The sequence below is a fragment of the Hesperophylax consimilis genome, chromosome 10 (assembly GCF_061612785.1).
Source record: "Hesperophylax consimilis isolate HC1 chromosome 10, BYU_Hcon_1.0, whole genome shotgun sequence".
NCBI classification, from domain to species: domain Eukaryota; kingdom Metazoa; phylum Arthropoda; class Insecta; order Trichoptera; family Limnephilidae; genus Hesperophylax; species Hesperophylax consimilis.
In genome coordinates this window covers 13,979,389-13,998,735 of record NC_142845.1, presented here as the reverse complement: position 1 = coordinate 13,998,735, position 19,347 = coordinate 13,979,389, and the positions used below count along the sequence as shown (strand labels likewise).

Sequence of the window (19,347 nt, the reverse complement as noted above, 5' to 3'; positions counted from 1 at the left end):
ATATTTCCAATTAGCGTAGGTGATATAATAATATCGCTTGAAAAAATAACAATTGCTGTGCAGTTTTATTTGATTATGTTACCAACGTATTATTATAACTATTTAAAAAAAACACATTATACGTATACCAACATCAACATGTTAATTTCTATCTTCCTATTGTTTATTTGATTTTTCCGTAATCCTGGTACCTACTCTCATTTTTTTGTCAATCTAGTCCCTTTCAACGGAAGCAACATCTTCCCAACATGCTTTCCAATGACATCTATGCTTGATGCAGATTGATTTTGAGTTGTGATAAAAAAAACCTGGAAATAACATTTTTCATGTTTTTCAACTACAACTTAAATTCCGACCTTTTTTGTTGGGTAAACTCGGATTCGTAATCAGCTCCCCAAAAATGTTAAGGCGATGCACTATGTCGTATAATATTTTAAATTGAGCCGCTATCAATAACAACCCTTTCGTAGATGGAGATAAGGTTTAAATTTCCGCTTAACACCATCCGCCTGTTTTGATTTATGCAAGAAAAAAACATGGCCAAAAAGTACCTTTTATTTTATTTATTTTATTATTGGACTTAATTTGCCACATTATACAGTAAAATCATAACCGAAAATGGGTCCGTAAGTAGGAGATTTTAAACTTCAAAAGCAGTTTTCATAGGCCTTATACATTATTTTTTCTGGGCTTATAAAAATACTTATCTAAAAAATACTCGATTATTTCAATGGCCAAGATGTATTCTACTCGCAGTATTTAATTAAAGCATCTGAAACATTTCTAGGTGACCAAATTTTCAAACCAAAAACACATGATTTTGCATTACTACGTATGGCATCGCCTTAATGTGGAAAAAAATCAGATTTACCTAAACCAGAAGTTGTTTTAAAACACCCCCTTTTCAGCTTCCAATTACTGGACTACCGGTATATAATCGGAAAAAATGCCAAATGCGCGTCCAACATTTGTACACGTAGACATTATTTGTTACATGAGAATGGGTATTTTCTACGACTCCTTCTATGGAACGATTTGTCGGCAGCTGTGTTTCCTCTCTCTTACAACATGGGTATCTTTAAGACACATGATCACTCCAACATTTTATCAAAAAGAGCCTCCAAACGGCATTCCCAAAAATGAAATAGGCTCTGAGAGCTTCCTGTAAAAAAAACTGTTTTATCCAGTTTTCTGAATAAACGAGTCACTACTACTATCTACTAAATGTAATGTTTTATGAATTCATTAATTACGAACTTTATAATATATTATGGCGTGTATATTATGCTTGCAATGTACATATTACAGAAATTCTAACAGCTCTGTAAAACGTTAAACACCTAGTATGAAGTACGTCATACCGCATGAAATTCGATCCGTTAGAATTGAACGCCAGTCCAACTAAAGTGTCGTTATAATAATATATTCTTCTATCGTGACTACCGATGACGTGCTGCTGTTAGGAATTATACCGCATAATTATTATGACCATTAATTTAAAAAATCACAATAGTATATCTTTAGCACATGCGAGTTGTAACTCATAGAACATTGTTGTTACTACCCGGCTTCACCCGAGCCCGGACGATATTTCTGTTTTTTTTTTTTACATTCGCTCCACACAAAAGGCGATGAAGACGATGGCTGGGTAGGAATCTAACGACCGTTGTTCCCATCATTTCGAACGATCAATTTCAGGGTCCGATCAGCTAAGTGATTTGTTCAGTAACGTTCGATTCGCCTGTTTCTAAACATCTTTACTGTTGGTTATCTTAAGTGGCCCCGCCCACGTTCATAGACAGTAAAATGACATCAAAGTAAAAACTTTTAATGCTAAATTAATATTGACGAATTAATTATTGTATTTATTATTAAGGCATATATTTTTTTTAAATACTGTAATACATGTCTTGGCGTCGCGAATATTTTTGAACTAGTCATTTACTGAGGCAAGCTTAATCCAGTAGTTTGGCTTAAATTGGTTGATCGATTGATTGTTGGGAACAACGGCCGTAAGGGTCAGTGTGTCCAAGAGTGACGGACGTGTGAATCGATCCGTCCTATTGCGGTGCAAGGCGATGTTCCGAGAGAGTTCTGCTGGAGAGGTCAAAAGGCCTCCCTCAACCGGCCTCTCCCGATTCGGCCCGTCACGCAGTTGGTGGGCAGACGCATCCGCTGCCAAGACCCTGAACGGGTCGCCAAGCTTAGCGAATCACTCGGGGTGATTTATGACAGAGGTTGGTTATCCAATAAATGGTTCCCAAATCGAACTGAAGAGTATAATATGACATAAATGTGGACCGGAATCAATGTGTTCTACTTCAGATATAATTACTTTCCGTGCTTCATACACTGCTTCAGTATTTGTGACTCTTTCCATACTTATTGGATTGTTGCAGTTTTCTCCATTTCAGCTTTTGGTCGAAGCTTTTATTGAAGTCCTGGATAATATCTAAAGAAGATCTAAATCGCCTAAATATTTATTGTGCAGAACACAACCTGCAAATAAATGTAAAAAAATGTGGCACCATCAGCTTCACCCGAAATAAAAATCCCATTTCTTTTAATTACTCCCTTAACGGCACAATAATGAGCAAAATGACAGAGGCTAAGGATCTGGGAGTAGTGTTAGATTCAAAATTACTTTTTGAGCGCCATATCGAATCCATGGTTGCAAAAGCTTCCAAGGTACTTGGCTTTGTACTCAGAACATGCAAAAATTTTAAAAAAGTAAATACCATGAAAATGCTGTACTTTGCGTACGTACGCAGTTCTCTGGAGTACGCCTCTCAAGTCTGGAATCCGAGGTATAAGTCACACATAGAAAGGATTGAGAAAGTGCAATATCGTTTTCTACGATACCTTGATTTTCGGGCCTATCGTCCTCATCTGAGTCACGAGGAGTCAGCAGCGTTTTTCAGGATTTCGTCACTGGAAAGTCGTAGAAACTCCGCAGACGTACTATTTTTACAAAAAATTGCCACCTCTGTGATGATAGATTGCCCGGAATTACTTGAAAGAATTCAATTAAGAGTACCCATCAGACAAACCAGACAAAATCACACATTAAACATCCCTCAATGTAACACTAACTCAAAACAAAATGCTTTTATTCACCGTGCTTCATACAATTTTAATACTTCATACAGTAAATTAGACTTATTTAACTCAGCACCCCACAATTTCAAACCTAAAATCAATAAATAATTATATTATCATTATTATTTTTTTATTAATTCACATAGTACATGTTACACATTACACAGACTAGATCCATCCCATCCCCCTCCCTTCCGCCATCCCATCCCTATAGGCTAATTGTAACTTTTTTTCTAACATAAATATTATATATGTTCACTAAATAATTAAAATACCTTAGTGAAAACCTATTATTGGTTAAATAATTTAACACTTACTACACCATACCTTGTAATAAAAACTGTTGGTTTTCCAAATAAAATAAATTTTTTATTTTTTTATTTTATTCATTGAATTGAGTTTCTTTATTCATTGAATTGTTTGTTACATGCATTGAGGATTTTTCGACCACCATGCTAGGCACATGCTCGTGTTATATAGTACAGGGTTTTCCAATAAGAGGTGTTATTTTGAATAGCCCGCTATTTCGGTAGATGTTACTTTTGGAGCTGTCATTTTTTGACATTTGACAAGTAGAAACTACGCCATTAATAAAAAAAATGGAACGATACACGCTTCAACAACGCATTGAAATTATTAAAATTCACTTGAGTCAATCAAATGCAAATCGTCTTGAGTGATGAGGCCCATTTCCACCTCGGTGGCTTCGCCAACAAGCAAAATTGTCGCATCTGGGGCTCGGAAAACCCAAGAGTTATTGTTGAAAAGCCTCTCTATCCTCAACGTGTGACTGTTTGGTGCGGTTTATGGTCCGGCGGAGTCATTGGACCTTACTTTTTCGAAAATGAGGCTGGAGCAACAGTTACGGTGAATGGATTGCGCTATCGAGAGATAATTAAAGATTTTTTATAGCCGGAATTGGATGGTATTGATCTGGACAACGTTTACTTTCAACAAGACGGCGCTACGTGCCACACAAGCAACGAAACCATTGATCTTTTACGATTGAATATCAAATAACACCTCTTATTGGAAAACCTGTAGTAGCAGTATATGCGACTCCAAACTTTCCACCAGTCTTTCTGCTATTAAGTCCGTCCTTCCACGGGACTGCTCGGGAGGTCTGGATTTAATTTGCGAACTCGTAAATGATTAATTAGAGTTACTGGAGTGTGGCGGATTTTCCTTCCTTCCTACTTCCTTCAGGTGAAGGTTGTAAAGGGAGGACGTAAAAATACGTGGTTAGACCGGGTTAGTTAGTCTGCGTACCATCTCTCAGTTTTATATCACTTACTCTCAGTATCGCCGTGATGAAATTCCACCATTCTGAATCGAAACATTGTTGCTTTTAAACACATAATTATAATAATATGACACAAACATTTTATACCTGCGCTCATTGATTATGTAACTTATATTAGTATTGACATTATTAAATTCAGTGGTAACAGGCATTAAGTATTACTAATGGCACGTCCTTCCTCATCTATTATATGATCAATTTCATAGAATCTATGAAATAGTTTAGTAAGAAGTGAGAACAGGCTTTCTACTCCATAGAACGCCTGATAGAAATATAAACTCAATGTTGAGAACTTCAACCTTCGTTCTATTCTATATAGAATTAGAGGATCGACCATATAATAGAGCAAGTGCACGTAGAAACCTTTCTGTCTGGTCAAATTATTCGTTTTCCTGTTAAAACGGAACTGGAGGCCCATAAAGAATGATTTGACAAATTTTATAACAAACTATCAGTTAAGCACGAATATGTTATGAGGAAGTCGGAACACGTGGTCTTAAAAATAATAATACTTTCGTATCTCGTCCATTACATTTATTCGGACAAAGCTACCTGTGTGAAAACGTGTTCAGATATATTCTGAATGACTAATATTTTACTAGGAAATGGGCATGCAGTCACATTTAAGAAAACGCTGTAATCATTTTTCTCCGTGTGTGAACGCGCTACAGTTCCTTTCCGTTTTCAAATGGTTCGTTCTATGGAATAGATCAGGTGGGATCACGGTTTTTCATATACTTATTCTTTCAACTCGGCATCTGAATAGAGATTATAATGTAATGGTATATTGTTAATTGTCTTCTTTAAGATCGGGAGTTTTCAATAAAAAAAACTTCTGTCCGTCAAAGATTACGATTTCCTTTACTACCGTAAGATAATTACAATGTATACTTATTTTATTAATTTTTAAGGGCTTTTTCGGTACATATAATTTATGCAAATCATAGACATATGAATATTAGTAGACCTGCCCTAAGTGATTAAAAGCATATTATCCCCACTCCCCATACCGGTTCCATTGAGCCGGCTGGGCTTGCATATGGCCTCAAGTGAAATTTGAAAACGTGACGTCATCATTCTTGTGCGAACTATGGTCGAGGCATCATCGGTTCATTTTACGAAATAACACGGCAAAATGTTGACTTGTACTATGAAAACTTGTAAAAATAGATTTGAAAAAGAGAATAAACCCAATTGTCGTATTACATTCCATATATAAGCATTATTTTACTTTATTTTAAGCATATTCACATCGTATAATATAGATCAGTTTTAGAAACATATACTATCACATCGAGAAACGTCTGGACGTGAAACACAAAGCTGGTTGGTTGCTGGGAAGTAAATTATGAACATTTATAAAAGTGTCTTAACTAAATACTTAAACGAAATATTCGACTCTGAAAATGCAACCGAATTTTTTTGCCGAATTTGGACTTCGCAAATTTGTTCATAACGTGGCGAGTAATTTGCGCTCCCATGTAAAAATGTCTATTCATTCTAAAGCAGATTTTACTTTTAAGAAGTAAATGGTGATATTATAATGCGAGATGCCTATTTACTGTCAGATTGATTTATTGACGAATCACAGTCAGCCTTACTCCCTTCGTTCTTCAACAGTTGATTTTACCCCTCGCCATTATCTTCTCGTCTATTAATTCCTATGTCTGTGATGCAAATGGTTATTTATCAGTGTATCAGTGTATCATGTAAAAATTAAAACACGTTTATTGGTTAAGGTGGATAGTTTTAAGTATGTTTTGTGTCGGTAGAAATTCAGAATGCGGGGTCTTCTGCATGGTCTGATACGAAGGGCGGACAATGGTGGAGGTGAAGCCCTGGATGAAACGGATAACTAGTAACGCCACTGGTGATAGCGCATATTGTTTTATTCGCCATCGAAAATGAAGTCAATACATTCGGTTATTGCTTGTTATCTGTATCAGACAGAAGTGAGATACACAAGACTGTAATGGGCCGGTGATCCCAATCCGTGGAGGCGGAAGATGTCGTCCTTCAGTGGCGTGGAGGGGTAGAGCGGGGCGTCTCTGTAGCCGTTGTAGAGCTGGTCCGATCGCTTGTTCTGGATGCTGATCCCGGGTCTGGTCCGAAGGGGTAGGCAAGTCCGTGGTCAGAGTAAAAGAAGGCGAGCAGAGGCAGAAGTCGGAGCGAGGTAGAGGGCAGAGCAGAGAGAGAGTTGTAGAGCTGGTGATGGTTACTGGCTATCTCTGCTTTCTGAGGGGCTTGTGCCCGTTTTATAGGCCGCCGGCTGTGGTCCCACGCTCACACGGCTTACGCGCGACCGCGGCCGAGCCCGGAGCAGTACGTCCGTTACATTATCAAAACAACAGTTTTCCGAGATTTTCCGGGCTACAATATATGACCAAAACCCTGCACTAGCGATGGGAATAACAATAATATACTTGTATATTTCGATAGTATTATGATCGTTGATATTTGTAATAAAAACCTTTGATTCTATGATTTAATCCTTATGAGGTAAAAGAATTAGCGAACTGACAATCTGACTACAACTAAAACGTATCGAAAGAAAAGCGAATGGTGTTCTGGCGTCATTCTCGGTGTCATGAATTTTCGTAGATTTTACCTTATTATAATACAGTTTTTTTTTAATTAGCTCCGTTACTAACTACAGAGTATGATAACTTGTATACCTGCTTATAATATTGTTCATAGTCAGCTTATTATGTTATGTACTATACACTTATTATTGTACTCCTAAATAACTTACCTAAAACAATGTATACATGTAAAAGGCGTAAATAAATAAATCTATATAAATAAAAATGTTAATGTTCGTTTATTCAAAATCAACGAGATTTCTTGACCGTTTGCTTTGAAATTTTGACACAACGTTGGTTTGGAAACGCGTGTGTTTTTATATACCTGTGTTATATAGATGTCACACGTGACAGGTAAAAAATATTTTTTTATTTAAAACAGTGCCATCTGTTGGACGTAAAAGCAAAACCCGCTATTGTTTCTCTATCCGCACAGACAGACTATCCCACAGCAACGCGTGGCGAGGTACAGCTAGTATGTAGATAAAAATGTTTACATGTAAAAATCTTAATTATAAATCGGAAAATCGGCCTAAATATTGCATTGTCATTCATAACGATTTACGTAGGTACCCAAACACTATATTTTACGTGCATAGTTGTAACCTCTCATAAACGATACATCCAAGGTGTTTCTGTACAAAATTACAATGGAAAAATATTTTTTTTAAAACAATTAAATTTCGAAAAAAGTTATTTATCGTTTTTACTTCTACTATCTCAAAGTTAGTCCACTTTACACCCCGGACTCTTTGACTAGAATGATATGTACAACGGAGCTCTCAGAGGCAGGCGTATAGTTTCGAACTCGGGTCACCTGGCGTAAAGTTTCGATCGAAGTGGAGCGAAGTGCTGGCGAAGTGTTGGCTTCATAATGAATTGAAAGAGTCTTTCTTAGCATTACTTCTCGCAAGTTGGTGTGTGTGCAGGGGTGATAAACATTTTATGCTCACTAAAACTTTCCTCTCTAAATGTTGGTGAATCATTTTTAATGGCATAGTATAAAAAGTGAATGTAGTCAGAGTAAATGGCAGCAGGCGTACATTATTATTTAATGAGGGCGCTCAAGCTTTGTGATTTTATGAAATTTCGAATGTTCCTTTTTGAGAAAAATACTTATTACAAAAACAAACGGACTTATCTACATATAGTGTGAAGGATTTTTAACAACCTGAGCATTGTAGATTTCATTTGCTGTGCGATGATATATTTTTTTCAATTAAAAACAATCTAAAAAAATTCGCGCCCTGTCGCGTCTGTTACCATGCTCCGGGAAAGAGACAGAGTGCGTATCAGCGTAACCAAGGAGTCGCTTTCAGAATCTTTTCAAATCTTTCAGGTACGTGTTATTACACCTGTATATATACGGAAGAGTGTTCCAGTTTGCGTTTGTGGATTTGTTTTCAACAAATCTACAATTTTATTCCGAGATTGATACTTCTTGATGAAATTTTGCACACTTTAGGTTCAAAATAAGAGGAAAATTACTACATTTGAAATTTGAAAACTCTTTGTTAAGCCGAAGCAACGCCAGGGACTTGGCTAATTTAATATAGAGTCATATTTTACCAGGGACATTATATCAAACACTTGATCAATAATTTATTATAGACACCTAGTAAATGCAAATCATTTTAGAGAGGGCTCATTTGAATGTAGTTGTGCACACCGGTAGTGGTTCAAACAGGTTCGAAATTGGTTTATCAAAAAGGTGTCATTTTGGTCTTTAGTTTAGACATTTAGACACAGTTTTAGACATTTAAAAAATTAAAAACAATATTTTCAAAAAAAAAAATTAAAAAATTTCTATCACACGTCGCCACTGATCACTGGTAACACTGCCACACTTCACAACACATTACGTGGTACGTGCTCCGTCTCGTATATACGGTGTTGCTGGAACCACTGGGGACGTATGATATATCTTTATTTTTTTAAATACTTTTTATTTATATGTATTATTTGTTAGGGTTGTAAAATTTTCAATTTTGTTACGATTCGTAGTTTAGAATATCGATTGAATTTTAGAATTCTGAGTGCTTTTTTAAATTGCTGGTTACAAATACAGTTAAGGCGATGCACTACGTCGAGTAATATTTTAAATTGAGCCGCTATCAATAACAACCCTTACGTAGATGGCGATAAGGTTTAAATTCCACCAACACCATCCGCCTGTTTTGATTTATGCAAGAAAAAACATGGTCAAAAAGTGCCTTTTATTTTATTTTGTGGATGTTCAGTCATAAATATTTATTTTTTTTCGATCATTTTATAGATAACTTAATTTTCCACACTATACAATAAAATCAGAACCGAAAATGGGTTCGTAAGTAGGAGATTAAGCAGTTTTCATAGGCCTTATACATTATTTTTTTCTGGGCTTATAAAAAGATCTAAAAAATACTCGATTATTTCAAAGATCAAGATGTATTCTACTTGCAGTATTTAATTAAACCATCTAAAACATTTCTAGGCGACCAAATTTTCAAATCAAAAACACATTATTTTGCATTACTACGTATGGCATCGCCTTAATGAAAAAAACAAATTTTCCGTCAATATTAGCGTTGTATTTTCTCGACGCCCTGTAGCCATCTCCGCGGATATAAAAAAGTTAGGGGATGTCGGCACTTCATCCGTTAATTATTACGCGCTTAATGGGTTTCCCTCGCAATCTTCAACGTTTTTATAGTTTTCTTTTCATTCACAACCATATTTTTTATCGAATTTCAACACTAAAATGATATCCCTGATATAAAATTTTTCAATAGACTATCAAATTTCGAATATGTCATAAAATTATTACCATTCCTCGAAATTCTTGCGATTTCCGCGTGTTTGGTTTTGAAATGAGAATATGCTTAGTTCCTACCGGGATGTCATTTATCCAGTTCTTACCATAAGAACCCAACCATCGCCATCAAATTCCTAACCATCACCTTGCTGGAAAATTATTTGAAATTTGGAACAATGGCAAGAAGAACATGTGTAAATTCGAATGCATTTGTTTTAAAAACTGAAGAAGGATTGATGGATTGGGACACGATTGGGACTACTTCGAAAGCAAGTTGTTTGTGTTTTTCGTGTACATAATCTTTGAAAATAATTACGTTGACTATCTTGAAAGTGCATCGTTTTAAGTACTCATACGTTTTGTTGTCGCGATAATTACCTCAAGGTATCGCTATGGAACTCACTGTATTGTGATTGTGATGGGTGCTCCTTCGCAGAGATGGAGTGGTATCCTGTTTTCCTTCTTTCCATACCTCGGTCATTCCTACACATTACACGCCAATTCCAACAAAAATCATTTCATTTCAAATTATTTACAGTTCACTTTCATGTTCATCTGAAGTTGTAATTTTTCAGCAGTTTCGCAAGCTTTTGATTATGACTGATTTAAAAAATTGTATTGAGGATTGTGTTTCTTCCAAATATTATTTTAGCCCATCGGAGATGATCATGGAAGGGTGGGCCTTTCTTTGATACTCTTCCATATTCCATGACATGGTCCGTGCAATTCAACACACTTCAACGAATTTTATAATTTACGCAGAGCGCGGTGACGGTGGCAGAAAAAAGGTAGTACTGGCGATTGAATCGAACGCTAAAACGGGAATGAAGATTCCTGTTGTCACGCTCGCTTGCGCATAGCAGCGGATTAATTCGCGTTAGTATTGCCACATGTGGGGGGAAATAAAGTAGTCCCACACACTCTTGAAGAGTTGCTATAAACCATTTATATTTTCACGAAACTTTTTTCTGAATATTTATAATAATGAAATTGTTATTATTTGCAGGTGGACTGCCCCTTCATAGTGTGCATGACATACGCCTTCCACACGCCCGATAAGTTGTGCTTCATCCTGGACCTCATGAACGGGGGCGACCTTCACTACCACCTCAGCCAGCACGGGGTTTTCAACGAGCCTGAGATGAAGTTCTATGCTGCCGAGGTCATACTGGGTAGGTTTCATTAAAGCAGTTTCAACATAAGCAAAAACGTAAGATTTTCTTCAAAATAACTATCCGAGTCGGAAGAAAACATTGTAGACGTATTTACACTACGAAAACCACGGATGTATTGATTAAAAAAATGGCATATCGCGTTCCAACACATCAGAACGCGTCATGACACAATAATGTAAATCCGCCTTTAGGAATCACTAGATACCATGACTTGTGAGGACATATGACATCTAGCGAAATGCATAGTTCTAAGAGTTATCGATATGAATACCATGACATGTCAAACAGGAGACCTTGTGTGACCACCAAAGAGACATTAATGCATCCCAAGGGAGATTCTGTGCTGTCACGCAGGAAGCTTGTGTTATAATCTGTACCTAGTGTGCTTTGCCGTGTCTTATTAATACATGTCCTAACGCATCCTCCAACCGCTTTGTGTTTTTTTTTAGTATTTTCAAGGGAAATGAGGCAACATCCCTTTGAAATTATTTTTAAAATCAATCAATCAACATTTGAACTTAAATAAAAATAAACTTAATAATTATTAGAACTTTATAATATGTGATTTGAGTGCAGTGTTTTAAAAGTGAATATTCGGAAATTTGCTCAAAAATATTGGACATTCGAAACGAACGGCGATCGGTAAATGCACCCCAGATGTTTTCAACGAAATTCTCGGAAACTGGGCAAGTTTGAACCCTGGCAAGTTTTTTTACTAAGCCCTGGGTAATTTATTATCCCGACCGTCGCTTTTTATTACCAGGAATAGGATTACATTGAGATAAATGATAGACTTGTCACAGCGGTGCTGCCAGGGTCTCTTATCTATGTAAGGTGTCAGCGCTTTATTAGCAGCAGATACATACCTGGACGCTGTTGTTGGACGCGGTGGACTCTCTTGCTGCAGCAGCTGGTCCAGTTCCTTCACCACCTAGGATTCTTGCTGCAGAGTCTCCATCTTCTATCTTCGTAGAACGTCACAGCGGTGCTGCCAAGGTCTGGTATCTGTGAGAGGATAGTGTGTCAGCGCTTTATTAGCAGCAGACACATACCTGGACGGATGACGTACCTTGTGCTGGCACTGTTGGTGGACGCGGTGGACTCTTTCGCTGCAGCAGCTGGCCCAGTTTCTTCACCACCTAGGATTCTTGCTGCAGAGTCTCCATCTTCTATTTTCGTGTCACCTGTTCATATACTTCATTTTACTTAACTTAACTTCACTCTATTTTTGTAATATTTATATTTTCTGTAATACCTGCATCAACTGTAAAGCGCCCCTGAGGTGATATCTCACAAAAGCTGTGCTATACAAATTATCCAATAAATAATAATAATGTTGTTTGATTGCAGGTTTGGAGCACATGCACCGACGGCACATAGTGTACCGAGACCTGAAGCCCGCCAACATCTTGCTGGATGAGCATGGGCACGTCAGAATATCGGATTTGGGATTGGCCTGCGATTTCTCAAAGAAAAAGCCTCACGCCAGTGTGTAAGTTGACTTTTCACATATTTCTCAGCTTCAGATGAATCTTCTTGAGTTCTTCACTCTGAATAAACTTGGATAAGGAATCGAGTCTTTTTTTTTTTTTTTTTTTTTTTTCGTCGGAGGCGGTTTACTTAAGTTCCCCGCGAGCACTTAGGCCATAGGCCCATTGTACTATCTCCCATTTTACCTCATTCCCTTGCCAGTAACCCGGTCCCTTTAATGAAGTTCACCAGGGCTGTCATTGGATATGTGGCGATGTCTTCTGGTTCCACACTGTGTCTTCCCAGGTATCTGAGCCTTATTCCCAGCAGAGCGGGACATTGGCACCATAGGTGAATTGGAGTCTCTTCCTCCTCTTCACATTTCCTACAGATGTTGGTGTTTTCCACTCCCAACAGTTGCATGTGTCTCCTGAGATGGCAGTGTCCCGTTAATAGTCCTACCAGTTCCCTCAGTGAGTTTCTGTCCATATCGAGTAGTTGCCTGGTTCGGTTAGGGTCCGGTCCGTTTATGAGTACTTTAGATTGCCTCATTCCGGGTGCCTTCTTCCATTCCTTCCAGTGTTGGGATTTGACCCACCTCTTGATATGTAGTTTGGTGTGGCAAGCTGCTACTCCTACGGCCGGCTCGGATCCCGCAAGTGGTGCTTTCGCCCCTTTCCTTGCTAGTTCGTCAGCCCGCTCGTTACCCTCAATACCTTTATGTCCTGGTACCCAGAGCAGGGTTACTTTATTGATGGTCGCCAGTTCTATAAGGATAGTCCTGCATTCCATCACCAGTCTGGAGTCGCATCGGTTACTTTCCAGTGCCATTAAGGCCGCCTGGCTATCTGAACATATATTTATGTTCTTATTTCTGTACCCGATACTCATATTCTCCTGTGCGCAGGCTAAGATGGCTTTCATCTCAGCTTGAAACACAGTGCAGTGCATTCCTAGAGGTATACTGAGTTCCCTCTTAGATCCCTGTAGACAGACCCCGGCCCCTGTTCCTTCCTCCATCTTGGACCCATCTGTGAACCAGATTAGTTCCTGTTTGGAGTTTGGACCTGGGACCGAGTCCCATTCCTCCCTTGTGGGGTACGTCACTTTAAACAGCTGTCCGAAGAAGTATTCGGCTTGCTTGCCGTCCTGCTTCATCCCAGCCGTCGGACTAATTGCCCTCAGTCTTATTCCTATCTCCGTGTGACTGTTTCTGGGCAACTCTCCTCTCCATTGGCCATTGCAATGTAACCTGTAGGCTGCCGCCATCGCCGCCCCCTCTATTTCTATGTTTAGTGGGGGTAGGTTCAGCAGCACTCCCATGGCTAGTATTGGAGTGGTTCTCATGGCTCCTGTGATGCTTCTGCATGCAAGTCCCTGTATGTGATTGAGTGTGACCATCACTGTTTTCAGTGTTGTTCTCCTCCACCAGACCAGGGCTGCGTGCATGATCCTTGGTTTTACAACGGCTGTGTAAAGCCATTGCATCATTTTAGGTTTGAGACCCCACGTTCTGCCGCAGATTCGCCTAGTTGCCCACATCAGAGCACAGGCCTTTCTGCCTACAGTTTCCACCTGGTTTTTCCAGCTCAGTTTGGCATCTATGATGACTCCGAGGTACTTAACCGTGTCAGAGGGTTCTAATTCCTTTCCATAGAAGGTTGGATTGCTCCATCCTTCTAGTTTCCTTTTACGCGTAAAGATTACTAGTTCTGTCTTGTCTGGGTTGACTGACAGTCCTGTTTCTTCACACCATTCTTCCACTGTTGCCAGTGTTGACTGTATAAGGCCTCGGGTTGTGTCTGCATCCCAACACCTTATTATGGTTGCAATGTCATCCGCATACCCTTGCGTATATAGGCCCCTGTTGTTGAGTTTCCGGATGAGGTTGTCCACCACCAGGCTCCACAGCAAGGGTGATAAGACCCCTCCCTGTGGACACCCTCGTGTCACCAGCACTTTGATGCTTACCTCACCCCTTGTCACCGTAAGTATCCGGCCTGAGAGCATGTTCCTCAGCCACCTTCTGGTGGTTTTGTCGAGTCCATGTCTTTCTGCCGCTTCATCAATGGATTTAATAGTGGTGCAGTTAAATGCTCCCTCTATATCCAGGAATAGCCCTACCGCCAGTTCCCCAGTCGCTTGTGCCTGCTCCAGTTTGTACACCAACCTGTGCAGTGCCGCGTCGACTGACTTACCTGCTTGGTAAGCAAATTGTAACTCGTGGAGGGGCTTCTCTTTCAGTGCCCCGTCCCTTATGTGCCTGTCCATTAGCCTCTCCATTGTCTTCAAAAGAAATGAGGTGAGGCTAATTGGGCGGAATGCACCTGGTTGGTCGTAGTCAGCTCTCCCCGGTTTGGGTATGAACACTACCCTTGTCTTCCGCCATGGTATGGGGATGTATCCGAGGGCACAGCATGCCCTCAGGATCTTCGTCACCGGAAGTAGGATTGTATCTAGGCCCCTCTGTAGAAGTGCCGGAAAGATTCTATCCTCTCCTGCGCTTTTAAAAGGGTCAAACCCTCTGATTGCCCATTTAACTCTGGAGGGAGTAACTATTTTAGCCGCAGTGTCCCAGTCCTTACATTCCCGTGTAACTCGGGCTGGTGGTGGACCAGTGTCATCTGCTTCTAACTTTTTGTAGCCGGGAAAATGTTTCCCCAGCAGTACCTCCAACTCCTCCTCCCAACTGTTGGTAAATCCTCCATCTGATTTTTTGAATGGGCCTTTTGCTGCCCCTGGGTCTTTTGCAAGAATTTTTTGGATTCTTGCAGTCTGTGGGATGGTTTCCACCTCCCCACAGTATTTCTCCCAGGAGCATGTTTTGGCTTTCTGGATTGCCACCTTGTACTCTTTCTGGTATTGCTTGTGGGTATCCCAGTTTCCTGACTTTTTGGCCTTGTTGAAAGCTTGCCTTACTATTTTCCGTAGCTCCTGCAGTCTTCTGCTCCACCACGGTGTTTTGTCCCTGGTACTTGTCTTCAGAGGGCAGCTATTTTCGTATGCCCTTATCATTGAGTCCCTCAGTACTTCTACTGCGTCCTCAATTTCTTCGGGGCAGCCGTATTTAGCTGGGAATCTTGTCATTCCTATATTTAGTTCCTCCGAGTATCTAGTCCAGTCAGTTGCTTTTGGGTTCCTATATGTATCGGTCCCCGTTTTGCTTGTTTCTCCCTCTAGTTTAAATTCTATGTGTCGGTGGTCCGACAGGGATGGTTCGTCCGATACTCTCCATACTGAGACTCTCAATGTTCCTAGGGTCAGGTCTATCACCTCCTGTCTGTTACTTATAACGAAGGTGGGTTCCCTACCTCTATTAAGAATCTCAAGGTTCACTGTCATCAGGTATTCCAGGAGGTCCTGTCCTCGTTTGTTGATGTCCGTACTCCCCCACACAGTGTGGTGCGAGTTAGCATCTGCTCCGAGTATCAGTTCCCTACCCTTCTCCCTGCAGTCCTGGACGAGTCTCGTTATTTCCCTTGAGGGTGGTGGTTCCACAGAGTCATAGGGCATGTATGCTGATGCCACAACTACTTCCCTGCTTCTTTGGTCCAGCGTGACCTGTAGCTTCACAGCCACTAAGTCCCTACTGCAGTGTTCGGGTAGCAGTGTGCCAGGTATCCCTCTGATGAGAATACAGGCCCTGGGTCTGTCCCCCGACTCGTTATAATAGAGTAGACCTTGGTTCATGTTTAGTCCTCTGACCTTCCCCCTATAAGTCCAGGGTTCTTGGATCAGCGCGACGTCCACACTGTCCCGGGTGACTCTACTGCTAAGCACTGCAGTCGCTGCCGGACTGCGGTGCAAGTTTATTTGAATGAACTGTAAGTTTTTAGCCATTACTGCCTAATCCTTGGGTCATTCCTCCTATTTACGCTCCTCGGTGTTAGGAGGGCGCACCGTGAAAGTGGCCTTCCTTATCCCGACATGCGCTATTTTCCAGGTCCCCTGATGGTCCCTGCATTTCCACGTCTGGATCCCCTGGGGGATCCCGCCGCGTTGCGTCCGTCGGAGGTCCTTCTTTACGGTTCCCAGAGGGCCCCTCAAGGGAAGAGTCCACCAGGGTGGTCCCATCTCTCCTCTCCACTTCCTCTTGGTTCCTCAAAGGCCCCAAGAGGGATGAGTCCACCGAGGCGGCCTCAACTCCTCCTTCCACTCCCCCTAGGTTCCTTAAAGGTCCCTCGTCAGTGTTGTCTTTGTTTTTGCAGTCCATATTTGGTCCCACGAGTATCTAGGGAAATAAAAGGTCCACCCCAGCAGAGCCCCGAATGCCGGGGTAAGGTCTGTATACTCCGAGATGCGACCTTGTGTCTCGGAGGAACCGTTCGTGACACTGTTCCCCAGTGTCATTCAGCCCTGAGCACGGTATCCCACACCTTAGCTTGGGATGGCTATTGCAGGTCGTGTTTCCACTCCCTGAGCGATGGGTTCGCCACACTCCCTACGCTAAAGGAATCGAGTCAGTTAATGATTAATTATTCTTCTCGGTTTGTCCGATAAACCAAGGTCCCCGGCGTTGCCTGGTCTTCATCTTGTTTTGAAGGTCAAGTGTGCAAAATTTCATTAATCTCAGAATAAAACTGTAGATTTGAATCCTATAATTTCTATACCCGCTATATCCGATTTTTTGACAAAATGATCTGAGTATGACATCTTGTTCACATTTTTGCGAGCAACAAGAGGAGCCTAAAATTGTGTTTCAAAACCCTCCTTATCGCGACCAAAAACCATGTTTAAACTGCGAGTGAGAAACCAAATCCGCTATATCATACAGAAAGTTACTATCAAAACCCGCTATATCGGATTCAACGAATCACAAGCAGTTATTTTGCCAAAATACAATATGGCCGCCGCTCTGACGCCACGCTTGTGTGTCAAAATGATCTACGCGTGAGTTTCTAAACCCGCCATGTCGGCTCAGTTGACTTTCAAAATCACGAAGTGAGTATCAAAATCCGCTATATCCATTTTATTTATCGAAATAACTTAATTATTGCTAGACATATATAGAAAAATAAATGCTTTTCGAAATTTTATTACTCCAATTCATTATATAAAAAATTGTAATGCATTTACTTATGTACGCTAGAGATGTGACAGTTTTTTGCGGTTTTCTCAAAATCAATGAAAGTTGATATAGCGGGTATAGAAATTACACGACTCATTTATATTCAAATCAAATATTCTTCTTTATATAAATAAATTATTAGATTATGACTACAAATAATATACATGTTAAATTATTTCCGTTTGTCTCGCAACAAAGGCGCAATTTGGGGGCCACCAAGTCAGTTACACCTTTCCATGCTAAATATAAATAAATAGACCTAACTTGTAAAGTTTCATTATTCCAGGGGCACCCACGGCTACATGGCCCCGGAGGTTCTGTCCAAGGGCACGGCCTACGACTCCTCGGCCGACTGGTTCAGCTTTGGCTGCATGCTCTACAAACTGCTGAAGGGTCACTCACCTTTCCGCCAGCACAAGACCAAGGACAAGCACGAGATTGACAGGATGACCCTCACCATGGTGAATATTTTGCATGTATAAACCTGCTTTATCTGAATAATTGATTTTCATAAATAAATAATGGTTCAATGACAAAACAGAACATTGAAGAAAAGTAATGTAAAGAACGAACACATTACAAACCTAACCTATTTTCTATCAGTGTTCTATTTTATCCTGTTGCCATTAATTACATACCGTTCTGACACTGAACTTCACCTGGATTTTGGGTTTTTTTTTTAATATCTGATATTAGAACAGTGCAGATGTGTAACAAGGGCGGATTAAAAAAACATAACCAAGGGTCCCTTAACCTCTCAGACAAAGACATTTATATACAATGTGTTCCTTTGAAAACTGTCAAAACGTGATAATTTTTGTGTTATTTACGAGTTTTGCTAAAAGCATCATAACTCACGTCTTGGGAAACGTAGCCTCATTCTAAAAAATGTTTTGGAAAGATTATGAAATCCAATATCGCATTGTGTTGTTATAAGTAAATATTTGTGTTTCTAAATATATATTTTATGAAAACGTAAAAAATATGTAAGAATCGATAACCATTATTTCAAAGCCGTGAAAAATGTACTTTTTTCTGAGTATCACAAAGAAATAACACTTTATATATTGAAGAAATATAATTAAAAACTATTAGTCACCTCAAAATATTAACGGTTCAAACTAAAATATTTTTAATAAATTATTTAGAAACGCAATAAATTATGAACGAACAAGATGACAGATTCAATCGGCTTAGATAATGCAGTTCTACGTTCCATAGATATTGTTGAATACAGACGCGTAGCGTTATTCATTATCGATACTCTGTTTTTTAAATCATGGCAATCCATATACGAGTGATGGAAATAAATCGATTTTTGTAAAATCTCGCGCGTTTACGTGAAAAGACGTTCTAATGTCTTGACCGCTATTATCATATTTACGTCTTTTGACGTTCTAATGTTCTGAGTGGTTAAGACCACATAAGAGGTACGATAGTGCAGTCTTTTTATAACAAGACTTAATTTTGGATTTGAGGCCAAAATACCCACGAGGGCACATTATAAAGGTCATAAACCTATAAGAAAACAAGACAACCCATAACCTGTTTCTTTAATTTTATTAAAGAGATTCCTGTAAGACAGCGGTCTGATACCTATCGTGATCTGGACATATATGAGCCTTTAAAAGGTAAAACTAATTTTATTCAAGGGATTGCTGTAAGACAGTGCTCTGATACATATCGTGATCTGGACATATGAGCCTTTTAAAGTTAAAAATAATTTAAAAAATTCAAAATACTGATATTATTATTTCGAATTGTGATATGAAAATATATTTTTGCATTTGGAAAGATCAAATAAAAATTACATAATACTTTAAGCATAAATATTGTCACCGCCTCAAGTGTGGACA

The 19,347-nt window shown here is 39.6% G+C and overlaps 1 protein-coding gene across 3 annotated transcripts in view; it reads left to right on the top strand.

Annotated features, from left to right (window-relative positions):
• Positions 1-19,347, top strand: part of Gprk1 (G protein-coupled receptor kinase 1) — a 406,347-nt gene that overhangs the window by 358,683 nt on the left and 28,317 nt on the right. For 2 of the 3 annotated variants that reach the window (XM_089636618.1, XM_089636617.1), the window contains exons 9-11: positions 10,785-10,950; positions 12,304-12,445; positions 17,778-17,952. In XM_089636618.1, coding sequence (XP_089492744.1) covers positions 10,785-10,950; positions 12,304-12,445; positions 17,778-17,952 — 483 coding nt within the window. Of the gene's footprint in view, positions 1-10,784; positions 10,951-12,303; positions 12,446-17,777; positions 17,968-19,347 lie in introns of all 3 variants that reach the window. The other variant, XM_089636615.1, reaches the window with a different exon arrangement.